General features: G+C 38.8%; 1 protein-coding gene across 5 annotated transcripts in view; it reads right to left on the reverse strand.

Annotated features, from left to right (window-relative positions):
- The window catches only part of LOC140504868 (NACHT, LRR and PYD domains-containing protein 12-like), a 138,919-nt gene that overhangs the window by 108,959 nt on the left and 9,386 nt on the right, over window positions 1-20,574 (reverse strand). For all 5 annotated transcript variants that reach the window (XR_011967258.1, XR_011967257.1, XM_072610233.1 and 2 more), the window contains exons 3-6: window positions 18,470-20,102; window positions 16,136-16,306; window positions 3,121-3,291; window positions 683-853 (exon numbers count right to left, since the gene is read on the reverse strand). Coding sequence is in view for 3 of the 5 variants with exons in the window: in XM_072610233.1 (XP_072466334.1) it covers window positions 683-853; window positions 3,121-3,291; window positions 16,136-16,306; window positions 18,470-20,102 (2,146 nt within the window). In the remaining 2 variants the exon portion in view is untranslated. The remainder of the gene's footprint in view (window positions 1-682; window positions 854-3,120; window positions 3,292-16,135; window positions 16,307-18,469; window positions 20,103-20,574) is intronic.

The raw sequence follows: 20,574 nt of genomic DNA on the forward strand, positions 1-20,574 counted from the left end.
TCCTTTCCTCTTCTATCTTCTCCTTCCTTCTCATCCTCTCCCTTCCATCATTCTGCTCTGGATGGATTAGAGAGGTGACAGACTTGGGGTAGGGAAACCAGTTAATAGGCTGTTGCAATAGTGAAAGTGAAAGGTTATGAGGATCTGAACTATAAGGGTAGTTGTATGCACAGAGATAAGAAACAGATAAATGAGATTTCTTTGGAGGAAGAAATTACATTATTTGGCAACTGATCATGTACAGGGTGAGAAAGTGAGGAATCATGGATATAGATGAAGCTGCAAACCTGAGTCACTAAAAGGTTGGTATTTACAATAGAAGTTAGGAAAAGGTATGGGTTTTGTTGCAAAAACAACTAGTTTGGTTTACACAAGTTGAGTCTGACAAGCTTACAAGATATTCAGAGACTTAAACTAATCATATAGCTTTGGGAACCAGATACAGAGATGTGATAATTGACCGTTAAAGAGAAAGGCAATATTCCTTTAACAAACCAATCTTTCCCTGTCACATTACTCCTCAGGGCACAGTGAGAAGGAAAAGGGTCTAAGACTATGAACCCTGAACCTGGATTACACAGAGAGTTTCTCATTACCTAGTTTGTGTTAATCTCTCTTCTTAATGTACTTCTGTCCCAGATGCCAAGCAGAATATGTAAAAAGGGAACATATGGGAACTCACCTCAGTTTCTCTAACTTGCAGGTTTTATTTTCCAAGGCCTTACACAGAAGTTGTATTTCCTTTTCTGCCAAAAAATTTTTACTCAGATCTAGGACTTTCAGGCTCTTATTGTTATTGAGAGCAGTGAAGAGGCTCTGGAAAGAAGCAGGGGAAAGATAACAAGACTGCAAACTGTAGGAGAAAACATAATCAGAGAGAAAGTGATCAGTTCATTTTTTCATAATTAAATCACTTACTGTCTTTCACTGAACAATGCTAAAAACTCATTGACTTGTGATCACTGTCCTTTGTCACCTCCTTTTCAGCGAAATGAATGTGCTCTTTTAATGGTCAGTCTCTTGCAGCGAACAGCAAATCTCAAATTATACCATAAGGTAAGAATCATCAAACTATTTCTAGTTCAAAAAACAGAAAAGTATACCAATAAACCAGAAAGAATCAGAAACAACTAAACACAATAATTAGCCTTCAACAAACATAAGAACATAAATTACTCATGGAAGAACTTCTTCTATTAAAAAATATTGCTGGAAAATATTTTGGCAGAAATTAGGTTTAGACCAATATTTACAACATATACCATAATGAGACAGAGAGAGACAGAGTGAGAGGGAACAGAAGAGAAGAGAAGAGGAGGAGGGGGGAAGGGGAGGGGAAGGAAGGGAGAGGAGAGGAAACAGAGCAGGAACCTTAGACAACAGGGAAGAATTCTTAATTACTTGCAACAACAAAACCAAATTGGCTCATATTCTTTACATGAAATTGAAAAGTTTTAATTCTTAAAGATTTCAAAGCAGAGATCTTGTGTCACAAAATCATTTACTTCCCTCCCAGTCATTGATGAGAGCTCCTAAAAACAGAGGCATTTGTAGCACACACTAGAGGTAGCATTTTTCCTGTAAAAAAACAGAAAGCTGCTGGACACAAACTTGGAAATCTGCATGACTTACCCCCACTACCTCCCACCCAGCTCCTTGTCCTTCTCCGCACTCTATGGGACCTCAGTTAACTGAACAGAATATCATTTAATCAATCTAGGTTGGATATAGAAATCTGTGCACAGGTTTTGTCCTTTTCTTTTCCTGGGGGAGATGAAGGTATAGTATCTTCTATCCAGGGATATTTTTGCTGCCAAACACAACTTTAATAGTACTAATTCAATCTGGCTTGCCTTTAGCATACTTAACACATAAATGGTGGAAAAGAACACCACCTTAGTTTTCCACAGAGGCATGAGGAAAGGCAATGTCCAACAGCGCCTGGTGTTGGACCCTTTGATCCAAATTCTGTGTCCCCAAACAAAGAAATGCTATGGTGAGAATCTGACCTAGACACAAATCCAAAGCTGAAAAGTGAACACTGCTCATCCCATGAGAAGGATCCATAGTTCCACATGTCTGGAAAAAGTCTAGTAAAGGCTTCAAGAGATAAGAAAATGAGATAAAAGAAAATTTTCCATGTACCAGAACAGTGTTTAATGAAGAAAACCCCACTGAGAGGTCCATTCTAGTTGGGAATATCTACTTGGATTTAATGGATGTTAACAAGCACCTGTTATAAATTCAGCATCTTCAGTTTCACATAAATGAGAATACCATTCTGGGAAATTGATATTAGAAAACCAGGATTGTTTATAATCTCTTTTGGTTTTTCCCTCAACCCACTGCAGTGATTGTCACTTGATTTCTGGTGACATTCTACATATAAGTTTCCTCTCCAGCTCCCTTACTATCCCTACTCCCCTCACTGCTCCTCTCATCTCATGTACTCCCCACCTCTCCCTTCCTTCCCTCTGGTTGAGTTAGAAAGAGCAAAGACTTCAGGTATGGAAACCACTTACTAGGCTATTGAAATAGTGAAGGTGAAAGGTGATGGGGGAATGAACTAGAAAGGTAATTTTATGCACAGAGATAGGAAAGAGATAAAGTAGTTTTGTTTTGTTTTTTCAAAGAAGAAATTGCAAAATTTGACTGTTGATTATATATATGGCTGAGAAAGTGAGGAATCAAGGATAACAGCAAAGTCGCAAACCTGAGTGACTAGAAGGATGGTATCCTAAATCAAAATAGGGAAAGTAGGAAGAGATTCTGCTTTCTTGAAAAGATACCCAGGTCTGTTTAAACATGGTGAGTTTAATATCCTTACAGGATATCCAGAGACTAGGACGGATTAAAGAGATTTGGGAGCCATGCCCACAGATTTGATAATTGACTCTTAGAGAGAAAGGTAGTATTCCCTTAACAAACCAAGCTTTCCCTGTCATATTACTCCTTAGGGCAGTGAGAGGGAGAAGGGTGTAAGGCTATGAACCCTGAACCTGGATTAGGCAGACAGTTTTCCTGTCTCAGTTCCCTAGTTCATATTGCTCTCTGTTCCTAATGTACTCCTGTCACTGATGCTAAGCAAAATAGGTACAAAGGGATCATGTGGGAACTCACCTCAATTTCTCTAACGTGCAGTTTTGATTTTCCAAAGCCTTAAACAGAAGTTTGATTTCCTTCTCTGAAAAAAAATTTTTACTCAGATCTAGGTCTTTCAAGCTTTTATTGTGATTGAGAGCAGAGAAGAGATTCTGGGAACATATTGAGGTAAGACAACAGGATGCCAAGCTGTAGGAGAAAACATAATCAGAGGGAAAGTTATCAATTCAATTTTCTGTGATTAAATCACTTTACTGTCTTTCTCTGGGCAATGCTAAAAATACATCCACTTTTGATCACCATCCTTTGTCATCTCCTGCTCAGTGGAATGAATGTGGTCAGTCTCTTCCAGAGAACACTATTTTTAGACCCTAAATTATATTATAAGGCAAGAGTCATCAAAATTAGTTAATATTAGCTAAAAAACAGAAAAGTATACTAAGAGATCAGATTAAATATGAAAGAATCAAACAGCTAAACTCAGTAATCATTCTTCAACAGAAAAAAGCAAGAAAAACTCCTGAAAGTTAAACCGTTACTCAAGAGCCCAAGGAATTGAGCCCTCCATATTCACTACTAGTCAATTTGCCCTGGTAGTAACCAGATGAATGATCTATGTAAGTTAATCATAAAATGATAGAAAACTGGGGATCTAAGTTCAATGAAACATGGAGGAGCAGGGGTAAAATTTCCAATGAATGTGTGCCTACAAGAGCCAAGTGATAGATACAGAGCAACAAGATGTAGGCTGGCTATGTTTCTAGTGGAAGAGGAGTGCTGGGAGAATACGTCATTCCTTCCTAGGTTAAAAGCAAAATATGAACTGTTCCTTGGAGAAAGGGAGAAATTGCTTCAAATTAAAGACAAAGGGATAAAGGATCTGAAGAGGAAGTCACAAATCATGACCTCTGACATGAGGTTGTAGGGTAGAAAGTAAAAAAATTCCTGACACAAAGAATGAAAAGAAAGTAGGGCTAATAAAACTTTGTAGCCATGTAGTGGGTATGAGGCTTTCCAGGATCAACCTATGTTGTAAGGGTGTCACTTTGGCAAATGTGTGGCAGACAGACTGGAGAGGAAAAAGATTAAGAGCAGAGAGACCAATTAAGAGTCTGTTGCAACCATCCCCGTAAAAGGTGAAGAGAGCCTATAGTAAGATGGTGGCCATGAGAGCAGAAAAAAATAGAATCAATAAAGTCCAAAGAAAAGGACCTTCAGAATGGGAAGAATAAAACAACAGGGAATAGAACTGAAAACCAAGATAACCCAAGGGCTACCATGAGTACCTGGCTTCAATGAGTTTACTACATTAGGCCTGGATAAACTATATTCCAATGTATTGAAGTTTTTGTAGAAATATAATGAAATTGCTAATTAAAATTAGATAAAACTAAATTGTTTCTTTTACATAAAAAAGATGACTGCAAGTAAGATTAGAAAAAAAGCTGTCCGGATTTACCTAGAGAATCCCAGAGATTCAAGTAAAAAATTACTTGAATTAATAAACAACTTTGGCAAAGTTGCAGGGTACAAAATAAACCCACACAAATCTTCTGCATTCCTATATATTAGCAACAAAGTCCAACAGCAAGAGATAGAAAGAGAAATCCCATTTAAAGTTAGGGTAGACAGTATAAAATACTTAGGAGTCTACCTGCCAAAACAAACCCAGGGATTATATGAACACAATTACAAGACACTTTTTGCACAAATAAAGTCAGATTTAAGTAAGTGGAAAAACATTAGTTGCTCATGGGTAGGCCGTGCTAATATAATAAAAATGACAATTCTACCTAAATTAATATACTTATTTAGTGCCATACCAATTAAACTATCAGACAATTACTTTCTAGAGCTGGATAAAATAATATCAAAATTCATTTGGAAAAACAAAAGGTCCAGAATATCAAAGGGACTAATGAAAAGAAATGCTTGGGAAGGTGGCCTAGCGCTACCAGACCTCAAACTGTACTATAAAGCAGCAATTATCAAAACCACTTGGTATTGGCTAAGAAACAGAGAGGTAGAGAAGTGGAACAGACTTGACACTCAAGATGCAGTAGGCAAGGAATATAGCAACCTTCTGTTTGATAAACCCAAGGACCCCAGCTTCTGGGATAAGAACTCATTGTTTGACAAAAATTGCTGGGAAAACTGGATAACAGCGTGGCAGAAATTAGGCATAGACCCATACCTGACACCGTACACAAGAATAAAGTCCAAATGGGTACATGATTTAGGTATAAAGATTGATACCATGAATAAACTGGAGAAGCAAGGAATAGTGTATTTATCAGATCTATGGAGAAGGGAAAAATTCTTTACTAAAGGAGAGATAGAATGCATTATGAAATGCAAAATGGATAACTTTGATTACATTAAACTGAGAAGTTTTTGCACAACCAAACCCAATGCAACCAAAATCCGGAGGGATGTAGTAAATTGGGAAAGAATTTTTACAGCTAAGCTCAGGGATAAAGGCCTCATTTCTAGAATATATAGAGAACTGACCCAAATGTATAATCATACAAGTCATTCCCCAATTGATAAATGGTCAAAGGATATGAACAGGCAATTTTCAGAGGAAGAAATTAAAGCTATCTATAATCATATGAAAAAATGCTCTAAATCACTATTGGTTAGAGAGATGCAAATCAAAACAACTCTGAGGTACCACATCACACCTATAAGATTGGCAAACATGACAGAACAAGAAAATGATAAATGCTGGAGAGGATGTGGGAGAGTTGGAACACTAATTCATTGTTGGTGGAGCTGTGAGCGCATCCAACCATTCTGGAGAGCAATTTGGAACTATGCCCAAAGGGCTACAAAAATGTGCATACCCTTTGACCCAGCAATATCGCTACTAGGACTGTATCCCCAAGAGATCATAAAAATGGGAAAGGGTCCCATATGTACAAAAGTATTTATAGCAGCACTCTATGTAGTTGCCAAAAACTGGAAGTCAAGGGGATGTCCATCAATTGGGGAATGGCTGAATAAATTATGGTATATGAATGTAATGGAGTACTATTGTGCCATAAGAAATGATGAACAAGAAGACTTCAGAGAGGCCTGGAAGGACTTATATGACCTGATGCTGAGTGAAAGGAGCAGAACCAGGAGAACTTTATGCACAGCAACAACCACAGTGTGTGAGAGTTTTTTCTGGTAGACTTAGATTTTTGTAATAACACAAGAACTTCTTACAAAAAAAAAAAAAAATCCCAATGGTGGATCTCAAGGCAAAATGCCTTCCACACTCAGAGAAAGAAATATGGAAGTCATTCACAAAATGTAGCAGATCATGTTTGTGTATGTGTATGTGTTTGTGTATCATGTTCTGATTTGTTATACGATTTCTTTCATTTATCTTAGTCTGACTACATAGCATGACTATAGTGAAAATATACTCAATAGGAAAGTATATGTAGAATCTATACAGAATTGTATGCAGTCGTGGGGAGGGAGGGAGGTAGTGGGGGGTAGGTGGGGAGGGATAAAATCGCAATTGTATGGCAGTGATTGTTAAACATTAAAAAAGAAAAAAAAAAAAGAAAAAAAAAAGAAAAAGAAAAAAAGAAAAAAAAGAAAAAAAGCTGTCCGGTGGGGAAAAGCTATTTGTGCCAACTATCACAGCCCATTTATCAAGAAACTGTCTAAGACCTTAAGTTGCAGAACAGGGGCTGATCTGCATTAGCAGAGGCAAGAGTTCACCAAACCAGTGGATTCAGAGGTGTGATCTAAAAGAAAATCTGTGATAGCTAGGGAATTCCTAGGAAACTGAAAGCTCCCCCAGCCTAATAGATAAATCAAAGAGTATGAACAAGCTGCTTTCAGAAGAAAATCAAATAATCAACAATAATATTAACAATTGGCCCAAATACCTAATAAGAGAAATGTAAACTGAAAAAACTCTTAGCTTCACCTTACACCCAGAAAATTGGCAAAGATGTTAAAAAAATGTAAATGATCAATGCTAGAAGGCATGTGGAAAGGCAGGAATACAAATACACCTTTGGTATACCTATGAATTAATTAGTGTAACTGTTCTGAAAAAAGAAGCTGAAATTGTGCACCCCTGCCAAAAAAAATCAATTAATTCTTAAGATTTGACCCAGTAGTCTCTCACTACTGAGCACATATAGCAAGGATATTAATGACAGAAAGGTCATATAAAACAAAATATTAATGCAAAATTCTTTGATAGCAAAAAAAAACTTGAAGAACAGTGGGTCCTATTGAATATGGAATGGCAAAACAAATTGTACCAAATGAATGCAATGGAATATTATGGCACTGTAAGAAACAAAGAGTATGCAGAAGATTTGGGGAAGATGGTGGAGTAGGTCAGATAACTTGAGGCTCTCCAAATTTCCTCCACAAAAAGAAAGATAAAACAGAGCCTCAGAGTTAACTGAGCGCAGCAGAAATAAAGGAAAGTTAGGGTAAAGTTGTTTTCCTCCTAAGACAATGTGAGATTTTCAGGAAAAACTCCACCTCTAAGAGTGTAGGTTTGGTGTGAGTGAAGTGCAAACACTTCCAGGTCTACTCCACTGAATCAACAAACAATAAGCCCTGGGGGCAGCTGGGCAGAGAGGTAGCCTCATTCTCAGCTCACAGTGAGGAGATTGTAGGCTGAGCAGAAGACTGAAGGCCCTTCCACTATTGAGGAATGCCAATCACAGCTGTGCTGACTTAGTGGTTCCATGATGCCAGTGCTGTTCCATGTTGTGACTGTAGTCCTATACTGCTACTGCAGGGGAGAAGAAGCTATCAACACCTCATGAGTGCAGTAGCAGAGGAGTAGAGACTCTGCTGGCTGTGGGCACTTGTAGAACAGAAACCCTGGTTTCAGTTACAGGTCAGAGAGGAAAGCTGTAGTTTGCAGCCACCAGAGGGAACAAAGTAAGCAAGAGTCTTTGTGGAACAGAGTGGCTCAGGGTTCCAGTTATGGCTTAGGGGTGAAGAGGAGTGTCCAAAGCCCTCAAGTGCCATAAAGTGCCCTGGCCCCCCCAGGGTAGACCTCAGAAAATAACACTAAGAATTGGGCACTGGGGCATCATTCCCTGCACCTGGGGACTAAAACCTGAATATCAATAATAAGCTGCTTAAAATAAAATTAAAAATGAGGAAGCAAAGGAGAAAGAAACCAACCACAGAGAGCTACTGATGGATGTACTGATGGATAGCTAAGAGAAGATCTGGGTTCATATTCAGAGGAAGATAGCAAAAGTAAAAAGTCACTCTTTTCTCAGTGAGAAACATCAAATGATCCCAAGCACAAAAGGAGTTCTTGGAAGAACTAAAAAGGACTTTAAAAAGCAAATAAGAGTAATTGAGGAAAATTAGAAGAAAAAAGAGCAATCCAAGAAAAGCAAGAAAATTATGATTAAAAAGTCAAGTAGCCAGAAATAGAGAATCAAAAATTTAATGAAGGAAGAATAATTCCATGAAAACTAGAATTGGACAAGGGAAAGCTAATGGCATCATAAGACTCCAAGAAAAAATAAAACAAAAATCAAAAGAAGAAAAAAAATAGAAGGGAATGTGAAACATCTCATCAGAAAAAACAACTGACCTGGAGAAAAAATCCAGGAGAGATAATATGAGAATAGTAGGACTCCCTGGAAAATATGATCAAAAAAGGATAATGATACAATATTACATGAAATTATTAAGTAAAATTGCTGCAGAGTTCTAGAACAAGAAGATAAAGCAGAAATAGGAAAAAAATCTACCTCTCAGCACCTGAGAGAGATTCCAGGAAGAAAATTTACAGGAATATCATAGCCAAGTTTCATAGCTCCTAAATTAAGGAGAAAATATTACAAGCAACAAGAAAAATATTAAATATTGTGGAGCTATAATCAGTATTACACAAGATGTAGCAGCTATTATGTTGCAGGACTGTGGGTCTTAGAACCCTATATTCCATAAAGCAAAAGAACTGTGGTTACAACCAAGGGCAACTTCCCCAGCAAAGTTAAGTATGACCCAAAATGGGAAAAAAATGTACATTAAATGAATTGAAAGACTTTTAGGTTTTTTGACAAAAAGAGCAGAACTTAATTGAAAATTCATCATATAAGATCCAAGAGAAATATAAGGCAAACATTAAAGAACAATTATAAAGGATTCATACTATTTACATCTTACATGTAAAAATGTGATCAGTATTCTTATGACTATCATTATTTGGATAGTTTGAAAGAAAGGTTTGTACTAAGCTGGGTAATTCTAAAAACTTAAAACTGCATGGATATGAAAAAAGGAGTAATTCTCTCATACAACTGAGGCAAGAAAGGAAGAACTGATAAAGAAGAAGCTAATGATGGTAGAGGGCTGGTAATGCTGGAACCTTCCTCTCATTGGAAATGAGTTAAAAGGGAACAATATATACAGATAAAAGGGTATAAAGTCTTCTAAATTTAGAAAGCAGAGAGTGAGGGGATAGGATAAGGGAAGGACTTATAGAAGGGTATGTAGATTGAGAATCAGGAGGGGAATAAGGGAGAAATTTTAGAAAGATTGGTAGAGTAAGGTGGAGGGTGGGGACAGATAATGGAGGGACTATTAGAGTGGTGGTGGTGGTGGTAGTAGAAGTAGTAGTAGTAATAGTAGTAGTAGTAGTAGTAGTAGTAGTAGTAGTAGTAGTAGTAGTAGCAGTAGTAGTAGTAGCAGTAGTAGTAGTAGCAGTGGTAGTAGGAGGAGGAGGAGTAGTGGTAGTAGTAGGAGTAATTGTTGTGGTTGTTGTTTTTGGTTGTCCTTCCTTCTGAAAGACAACCATGACATCACCCTCTCTATGCTGATGATTCTCAAATCTATCTATGTTGCCCCTATCTCTCTGCTGACCTTCAATATCAAACTGCCATTCAGACATCTTTAATTGGATATTAACAGATCTCTTAAACTAAACATGTCCAAAACAGCCTCATTAGCTTTCCTGCTAAACCTTCCTTCACTCTTATCTTCCATACTACTGTAGGGGCAACACCATCCTCCCAATCCCTCAAGCTCATAACCTAGGAGTCATGCTAGACCCCTGGCTCTCTCTAACCACCCATATCCACTCTGTTGCCAAGGCCTATTGATTTCACTTTCAAACATCTGTCAAATACGCCCCCTTTCTCTTCTCTGACATTGCCACTAATCTAATAAGACCCTCATCTCCTCATAAATGACTACTGTGGGTCCAATACAAAAAGCACTGTTTGTCTTTCGTAACCTAGTCCCTCCTACTTTTTTGAGTTTTCTTATACCTTACTCCCTGACATATACTCTTTAATCCAGTGACACTGGCCTCCTGCCTTCCATAATCAAGATACTCCATCTCTCAGATTTAGTATTTTCTCTGGCCCCATCCCTGAAGTACTCCTTCCTCTGCTCCAACTACTGACCTCCCTGTTTTCTTTTAAGTACCAACTAAAATCTCTCCTTCAATAGGAAGCCTTTGCCAAGCCCTCTTAATTCCAGCATTTTCCCTCTGTTAAGAATTTACTATTTATCCCGTTTATAGCTTGCTTCATATAGATTTGTTTGCATGTTGTCTCCCCTTTTCTTGTAACTCAAAACTTAGCACAGCCTGGTACATAGAAGCCACTTAGTAAATGTTAACCATTGGTTCTTTTAAGAGGCTTCCCAAATGGTTTGGATCAAAGAAATCACAAAAATATCCACATGACATAATTCTGCTGAGTATCTCAAAAGTCAAATTAAAAAACAAATCAAACTGACACAGTACCTTTAGCACAATTGTTAAAAAAAATCTAACATTAAAAAGATCTACCTTGGTTTCCATTCTTTCGCTGCTGAGGTCCTTTATGTCTATCCTTAACTGCCTGGTTTTTATTCATAAACAGTTACAGATCTGAGTATAATTTGCTCAGTTACATTGTCATTTCCAAGAAGCCATTCAATACCCACTAGTTCTTGTTCCATCTTTTCTCCACATGCGTAAAATTGGATGGCCAGAGGATGCCCAGTCAACTTGGAGTTTACTGGCTAGATCCTCTCCTTCTCTTCCTTTCTCTTTCGAATAGACCTTGGCCTAAAAGGGCCAAGGTCTCCCATTAGTATCCTGGGCCATCTTCAGTCATCTTGATGAATATCTGGTCACTGGATCCAGGTGGTTCTGGAGGAAAAGTGAGGCTGGTGACCTTGCACAGCCCTCTCTCACTCAAAACAAAGTCAGGTGAAAGTCATGTCATCATTTCTCTGGTCGTCTTCAAAAACGAAGGACGAACACAATAACAATGAAATCAGGAAGGTGATGCCCTGACTTGCAAGTGAACTGGATTAAAGTGAGGGAGGGCTATGCAAAGTCACAAAAATTACTTCCCCCTCCAGAGTCATCTGGGTCCAGTCGCCAGATCAGGATGACTGGAGATGGCCTAGAATGCAGGGGGAACCTTGACTTCCTTAAACTACAGTCTTTCTCAGATCTCAGTTTGACTGCGGCAACACTCATTAAGTGATTAAGGCTAAATAAGACAGAATGACCTCTTTACAGAAGGAAGCAAGGAAAGAAGGAAGGAAGGGAGGGAGGGAGGGAGGGAGGGAGGAAGGAAGGAAGGAAGGAAGGAAGGAAGGAAGGAAGGAAGGAAGGAAGGAAGGAAGGAAGGAAGGAAGAAAGGAAGGAAGGAAGGAAGGAAGGAAGGAAGGAAGGAAGGAAGGAAGGAAGGAAGGAAGGAAGGAAGAAAGAAAGAAAGAAAGAAAGAAAGAAAGAAAGAAAGAAAGAAAGAAAGAAAGAAAGAAAGAAAGAAAGAAAGAAAGAAAGAAGAAAGAAAGAAAGAAAGAAAGAAAGAAAGAAAGAAAGAAAAAGAAAGAAATTAAGAAATTAAGAAAGACTAGTCAATATGGGAAGGGACCTTCAGAGTTTCTGGCCAAAACAGAAACAAATGCTATTTATATTTTGACAAATATTCCCATATTATCTCTAAATTACCAGTTTGTTAGCATGTAATTGGGCAAAATGGTTTTTATTAGACATGAGTGATTTCTAATTTTCTGGCTTAATTCTAAATGGATGCCAAGGATAGTTGGACCAATTCACCATCTGTAATGGCAAGCAAAGTAGGAATTTTTGCTGTTTTACTGGATTGAGTTTTAGCCAGTCAAGTGCCTTTAATTAAGTCTTGTCTTTGACTGAATCAAGAGCCTTTGATTGAATCAAAAGTCTTTGATTGAATCAAGTGTCTTGGATTGAATCAAGAGTCTTTGATTGGAAACAGCATATATATTCTGTTGCTTAGAGGGAGAGGGGAGAGTAGATAGAGAAGCAGAGCTGAGAGAGAGAAGCAAGCATGAGTGGGCTAGAGGAACTTGCTTGGAGGGAGGCCTAACAGAAAGAATGTTGGTGATGTCAATGCTCCCTCTGTTGATCTGTGTTGATTTCTCAGACAGAAGCCCTGTCTATTGGTCTTTATGATTAAATTGAGATGAAGAGTGCAGATCCACCCACAGGAAGGAGGTTTAGCTTAAGCCCCTTTTAAGAGCTGTTAAAATGAAATGAGATGAAGGTGCTGGTAATGTGCATAAATATTGTTATAGCTGTTAAGCATGGTTTTCCTAGACAGAGAAGCTCCTCGCAGGAGGCCCTGGAGCAAACTATCAGGCAGAAGCAGGAAGAATTTGGAATGGAACAGTTGCTATGAGTTGAGATAAGGAGCAGTAGCAGAGAGCTGCCTGCATTTGAACCCAGGCAAGAGCTGGGAGTGGTCGGTCCGCTGAGGAGGGGCCATGGGGTTTGAAAGTCAGGCTGGAGTCAAGATGGGAGAGGACTGTACTTGGGCACAGTGTATTGATTAAGGACGTTGTTCTTATAGTGACCTAGGGGTGCATGGTGTGATATTTTCTTCTAACCCTTAAAGGATATATCATGCTAGGGAAGACCCTAGCCTGGGATGCCCTGACTTTGGGGATGAAATGATATATGCCATATACCATATAACATACTGAGTACATACATAATAGATGATATCTTTTGCTTATAAAGATGTTGCTATGAATGATGTGATTTACTTTATTGAACAATATTTAGTTTATTGCTGAATAGAGAGTTCATTATACTATGCAATTAGACCCTTAAAATTATTCAGAGCATCAATTGTGATTGGCGTTACACCATTCCAACAGAGCCCTAGTGTTCCTACATTCACATAATATCTCCAAGATTGACTGTTGTTCTTTTTTGTCATATTCACCAATATGCAGAGTAAAAAATAAAACCTGAGTGATTTTGATTTATATTTCTCTTACTAATACTGATTTGGATCATATTTTCATGTGGTCATTTATTCTTTGCCATTCTTTTGTTCTTATCTATTGATCCATTTATCTCTTGTGCTAATTAGAAAGATAAAATATTCAAGGAATTAGCAGAGGGCTAGAATTGTGCTAAATGTTAAGGATACAAATAAAAACAAACTATTCACTTACTTCAAGGATTTTGCATTTTCATAGGGGAAATAAATACATAAAGGAGGTAGGGAAAGAGGAAGGATTGAAATACAATTGTCTGAAGGGTCTAGGGTGGCATAGATGGAGATGTGTGAGAAATGTTGTGTAAGCCTGGGAAAAAGCAAAATAAGGCCAGAGCTGGCCTATGAATGTCAAGGAGAGTTCCAGGAGTAGAATCCAATTTTCCAGAGACTTGGGGAAGGAGTTAGTAGAAGTGAATTATATGGTCATATTCTCTGGTTTATATTTTATGATGTTTCCTCACTCTTAAGAAATCCCCTACTGATAGCTATGAAAGGTACCTGATCTTCTCATCCAGTTATTTTTATATTTGGTTCACTTAATCCATTTTGAGCTTAATATAATACATGAGAATCAAAACTGATTTCTACCAAATTGCTTTCTGGTTTTCATGGCTGAATTTGCTGAAAAAGGAATCCCTCTCCTTGTAAATTATGTTCTTGGGTTTATCCAACAGTGGGATACTGTTTTCAAAGGTTTCTATTTCTTTTTTATCTTGGCACTTTTCCTTATCTATTCTTCTGTTTTAACCACTACAAAATAGATTTGGTGACTACTGCTTTATAACAAAGTTTGTGGTCTGATAATACCTTTATTTATACCTTTTTCCTATTATTTCCCTGGAGACTGGATCTTTTGATTATCCAAAAGAATTTTGTAATTATTTTATCTGATTCTATAAAATACTTCTTTGGTAACTTGACTGGCATAATACTAAACCCATAAATTAAAAGAGCAATGCCATTTTAATCCTTCTCCAATTCTTTGTCTCCATTTATTTCTGTAAAAAGTTGTATTTATCTAAATGCTGTGTGTATCTAGTTGGTTAACTCTCAGATGTTTTCTGATTTTTGTCATTTTGAATGGATTTTGATCAGTCAACAAGCCTTCATTAAATACCTGGCACTATGCTAAATACTAGGGATACAAAAATAAAAATGAGAATGTTCTTTCCCTGAAAGGCCTTATGTTCAATCTATACCTGTGTAAACTTTAGCTAGACAGAAAATAAAGTCTTTTAGGGCACGGACTCTTTCATTCTTGTCATTTTATCTCCAGCACCTTGGACAGTGCATGATACAAAGTAGGTTGTAAATGCTTGTGGATTAATTAAAGTTTCACCCAAATAATGAAAAGCAGAAAACGTCTAAAGTGTATATATGTGTGTGCTTATACATGTGAATATATATAGATAGATATAACTACAAATAGATTGATACATGTATTGATATATATATATATATATGCATGTGTATATATGTATGTATACATATTTTAGACAGAATATTCTATGATCCTATCATATACATACACACACACATATGCATGCACATACATATACACAAGGCAGGGAGACAGGGAGACCAATGTGGAGGAAATTTCAGTAACTGAAGTGAGAGATGTCAAGGGTTTGAATTAGAATAGTAGCCATGGTTGGAGAAGAGGACAAGGATGAGAGAGATTGTGGAAATAGAATCAATAAGATCTAGTAATTGATTAGATACGGGGGATGAGAAAGGATGAGAAACTAAGGATGACCTCAAGATTACAAACCAGCAAACCTGGAATAATGGTGGTCTCCTTAACAGAAAGAGGAACTGTGGGAAGAGGAGTGAATACTGGGGGAGGAGATTAATCAATTCTGCAAATTTAGAGCAGGAAGAGACCTTGGAGCTTCTCTCCTTCATTTTACAGATGAGGAAACTGAAGTACAGGGAAGTTAAATGACTTGTCCAGGGTTCTGTTTGAAGCAAACATTGAACCCAGATCTTCCTGACTCCAAGTCCAGTGGCCTATCTATAAAAGTAGAATCTGAGATGTCCAAGGGATATCCAGTTTGAAATGTCACAATTAATTGGTGATGTAGGACAAGAGATCAGAAGAGATCAAAGTTGTAAATAATAGTCTTTTATCATCATTCCTTCCTGGTTTTTGTTTGTACTTTACAGAAATACAAGATTTATTCATTAGATTTAGGGGAATAAATTTTGTGTCCTGCTACCTTATTGATGTTGTAGTAGAAAGTGCTTTGGATTTGGAGTCAGATGACCTTGGATTAAGCTCTTTCAGTATGATCTCAGGTAAATCACTTAATGTCATTAAGTTTGAATTTTCATCTGTAAAATCAGAGGCTTGGGCTAGATGGTCATCAAAGTCCTTTCCAGCTCTACATCTATGATTCTATTATTGATTAGTTTCTTCACTGATTCTCTGGGGTTTTCTTAGTATACTATCATGTCATCTGCAAATAGAGATAATTCTGTGTTCTCTTCACTAATATATGTATCTTTAACATCATTTTCCTAATTTTATAACTAGTATATCTCGAACAATATCAAATAATAGCAAGAAGGACTATATGTCCCTTTTCCTCTCCCTTCTTCCCCACTACTCTTTTCATTGTTCTACCATCCCACTCATTTAGATTCTGGACTATCTTTTCTTTTTCTCCTAAGGCCTTATTTTTCATATCTTCCTCAGCTCTTTACCTCACTTCACCACTCCCACAAAGGCAGCCACCCCAACTGTAGGACCAGTTCAGACTTACCTCAGTTTTCTCAGTTCACATTTTGGATTTCTTAGTGCTGCACTAAGGTTTTCCATACGTGAATCAACAAATCGAGTATGGAACAGGTGGAGTTCTTTCAGGTTCTGATTCTTGTTGACCACAGAGAAGAGATCTTCCCAAACACCCTCAGGTATATCACAAGGACAAGAACTAGAGAGGGAAATAAGAGAACTTTGCTGGGGATATCAGTGGCACTCAAGTTGCCTCCCAGTAGTAATGTGTGTGCCTATTTGTATGGGAAAAATGAAAATGTCCTATAGCAAATGACAGCAATTCTCAGGGAGAGAAGAACAGATGGGATTAAATGCCTGGGACTCTGAGGGCCAAATCCAAGTACTAGCTACTGCCAGTTCCATCAATCTTCATGCCACCACCACCCCTTCCTTACCACCTTTTCCTTTCTCCTTCTTACTTCAACCCCCACGTTGGCAATCCTGAAATCACTATCTAGATCAGTTAGGTTGAGTGGAGGAGAAAAAATCCTTACCTAGAGAAGGAGAAGAAGATCTCTAAATATCCAACATGCTCAGAAGCCTAAAATTTATAGCGATAAACTCAGTCTGTCAGGATCACAAGAGAATTAACTATAGCAAGAGCCCTCTCTAGGGCACAGTAATTGGAGAATTTCTAATAGGGAACTGCTATTGAAATAAGAGAATGGACAGTACTCTGAGAGGGGCCTAATGGAGAGGAGATGGCACCCCCAGCTGGTGCTAAAAGAGATTAATTCAATTCCTAAAGCTCATACGAATATATTTAGCCCATAATCACCAAGACAGAGGGGTAAGACTATTTTTCTAAACATACCAACCACTGCTCAGGAATCATTTTTTGTTATTTTCCCCTTCTAATGTGTCCTCAGTTTTTATTTTATTCTGATTTCTTTGGGAGCTGGATGTCACACTAGGCTTCCAACTTGGGCCTCCAATTTTCCTCAATATGCCCCGTGGAGAAGGTCCTAAGGATTTTAAGAATTTATGGAGAAGAATAATGTACATGGAGCCCACAGACACCAAAATCGCCTTGGGAGCCTTTTCTTACGCAACTCTAGGTATCAGCCTATTCCTGTGCACATAGATAACTATGAAATGAAATCTACGATCAAAGATAAAGGAAATAGACAGAAATTGGCAAATATAAGGGAAAAAACTAAACTCAAAGATTTTAAGAAGAAAATTCAGAAACCTTGAGTACAAGAACCAGCTAGCTAACGAAGCTGTCAAGCAGGGCTACTAAAGACAGCTTGCTTGTTCCCTAAGAAAAGACAGTTTCAAATGCATCTGCAAGATGAAACCCTGTAAGGGTTTATTTTAGCATGAAAATGATTTCCTGCTGACCCATCTCATATGTGCAAGAGATTCCAACATGTGAGGTACTCAACTGAATACTAACCTGTTCCCTCCACCAGCAAGGTGAACTTCAGAGTCAGAAGCCTAGGTGAAGTGGCTGAAGGTGCATCTGGAATTCTGCTATGAATAAGCATGGGCACGTTTGTCCTTTATGGGCCCATTGTCACCAGCGTAAGTGAGAGTATCTTAGCATGCGACCAAGGTCATGAAGAGCAACTCCTGTCACTAACAACTATGGGATGAGGCTAATTCTCCCTCCCTTCCCTCCTCCCTGCTTTGCCCTTTCAACCAGGGACATTCTCAACTATTCCAAAGCAGGTGCGACAATGCCATTTACTCCTCTACCAGTCACTGTCTGAGAGCTCTTAAAAGAGAGGCACCATCTGCAACATGCACCAGAGATGGGACGTTTCCTCTACAAAAGGGGAAAGCTGCTAGATATAGACCTGGAAGCTTGTGTGACCCTCCTCCCCACCCCCACTGCCTCCTCTGCAGTCCCCTGGACTCATTGCCACTCTGCAGGCCTTCACTTGCCGGGACAGAAAATCCTTTAATTAATCTCAGTTGGATATGGAAATTCTGGGCACAAGTTTTATCATTTTCTTTCCCTGCCTCAGATGAAGATATAATATCATCTCTACAGAGATCTCTTTGCTTCCAAATGTAACATAAATTGCACTAATTCAATCTAGCATGCTTTTAGTGGAGTTAACATGTAATGGTGGAAAATAACATCTTCTTTTTCCACACAGGCACAAGAAAAGCTAAAGTGCAGCAGGGCCTGATGTTTGGTTCTTTGTCCCAAAACTATGCCCCAAAGAAAAGTCAAGGTGACAGTCTGGGCTGGCCACATGTCCAAAGTTGAAAAGAAAACACTGAGCTCCCTCATAAGAAAGATTCATAATTCAATCTGTCTGCAAAGAGCTAGTATAGCCTTCAAGACATAAGACATGAAGATACTCACATGGAAAGTTTCTGTGCTCCAAGGCAATGCTTACTACAGTAAACTGCACTCAGGGCCTCATACGGGTACCTAATATTTACTTTGATTTCTTGGATGTTAACTAGTGCCTCTGTTACAAACTCAGTATCTTGAGTTTCATATAAATGAGAAAAATATTCTGGGAAAATAGTCTTAAAAGAAAAGTATTTTTCATGTTTTCTTTTGGTTTCTCCCTGAGCCCACTGCAGCAATTGTGACTTGATTTCTGGTGACATTCTACATCTGAACTTCCTCTCCAGGTCACTTGCCACTTCCACATTTAGGAAGCCAAACAGGAAGCGCACCACCGGCAGCACAAAGCTGCTGTCAAGCTGACTACATTCCTCCAGAAGTGTTTTGACATCTGGGACGGAGAAGTCAGGGCTCTTCTCCCATTCTTCATCTGGGCTAATCACGTAGAACATGGCAGCAAAGAACTCTTGGAAACTCAAGTGAATGAAGCTGTAGCAGTTTTCACAGCCACTGTCTTTCTGAAAAATGTTCATGTCTAAGAAGGCAGAGACATCAGCTGCCTCTAGGTTATGCCTCCTCAGGTCCTCCTCCTCAAACAGCAGTTTCCTCTGCCAGATCCCCTCAGCAGCCAAGCCACAAAGGCCCTTCAAGCGCTGAGGCATAAAGTTCTTGTCATCAGGTGTGAGTGAATTGATATAACACATGTATAGAGCAGTGGTCGTTTTCCAAGCCTGGAGGGGATCTTGACCTTTCTCCTCTTGTTGTTTCAGGCAAGTGCAGATAATCCAGGTCATTAGGGGAACAGAGCACATGGTGAACAGTGGGTCATTGCCTTGTACTACATTAAGGGCTTTTTTACATAATTCCTTATTTCTGAAAAATTTCCAGAAATACTCTATGCTCTCTATCACAGAGAAGCCCAAGATCTCCACATGATGTGGATTCTCTAACAAAGGACTAAATTTTCCCAAAGCAGTGAGGCTTGTAGTGAGCAGCAAGGAGGCTTCAGGGAGCAGCATTTTCCTTAGTAAACTACTCAGCAGGATGGGCACTGGCCTCTGCTGGTTCCAGTCTTTGCACAGATCACATCTGTGCTCATTACATGGGAATTTCAGTTCATCTAAACCATCAATGATGAATAGAAGTCTCTCTGGCTGGGACATGATTTTTGTCATGGGAGCCTGGGGGCCAGGCCAGTCACTGGCAATCAAATCAGCAAAACTGATTACTTTAACTCCTAATGGGTTCAGTTCTCTGCAAGTGAGATAGAAAACATAGTCGAACCTCTCCTGGTACAGTTTTCCCTCTGCCCAGTCCAACATCACTTTGATGGCCAGGGTAGTCTTCCCAATACCAGCAGGTCCCTGCAGCACAACAGTACGTAATTGGGTTCTGGTCGGCCAATAACGATCAAATAAATCTGACACCTCTATGAACTTTCCTTGTTCCTCCAAGTCCTCACCATGTTCCCATTCTTGGAATAGGAGCTCATGTTTCTTCTTCTCCTTATAAGGGTACTCCACAAAAAGCAGCAGCTCTGAGAATTGGTGGTGAAAGAGTTGATGCTCCCCAGAACGAAAGCTTCTATCCCTCATGAGCTGGAATTTCTTTCTCATTCGTTCCTGGTAGTTGATTCTTTCATCTAAAGTCATAATAAACACAGTACAGAGATGTTCAGGATTATATCTGCTGGGGTATCTTTGGGAAAAGTCTCTGAGAAAATGGTTTAGGCATCATTGTTTCCAGAGCCCACATGGAGGGGAGGTGCTACCCCTGACTGCCCTCACCTTGTATCTGCTGGTATCCAAGGTAAGCCCCAAAACCCTGCCTGCACCTTAACTTCAGTGATCTTTCTGAAACACAACATTGACAGTATCACAGCCCTGAGCAGAAGCCTCGAATATATCTATCCTGTTCATAGGATAAAGTCTAAGCTCATCCCACAACTCAAGGCATTCCTACTTGCCCATTTTCATTTCCTCCCAGTTTTCCCAAATATACCTTGAGTTTCCTTACCCTCCACTGCCTAGTTAATGTTAAGACAGGCAGGGCAAATTTTAACTCCAAAATATTTATTAAGTGCCTACTATATTCCAGGTAGTCTGCTAAAGGCT

Source organism: Notamacropus eugenii, chromosome 5 (assembly GCF_028372415.1).
Source record: "Notamacropus eugenii isolate mMacEug1 chromosome 5, mMacEug1.pri_v2, whole genome shotgun sequence".
Lineage (NCBI taxonomy): Eukaryota > Metazoa > Chordata > Mammalia > Diprotodontia > Macropodidae > Notamacropus > Notamacropus eugenii.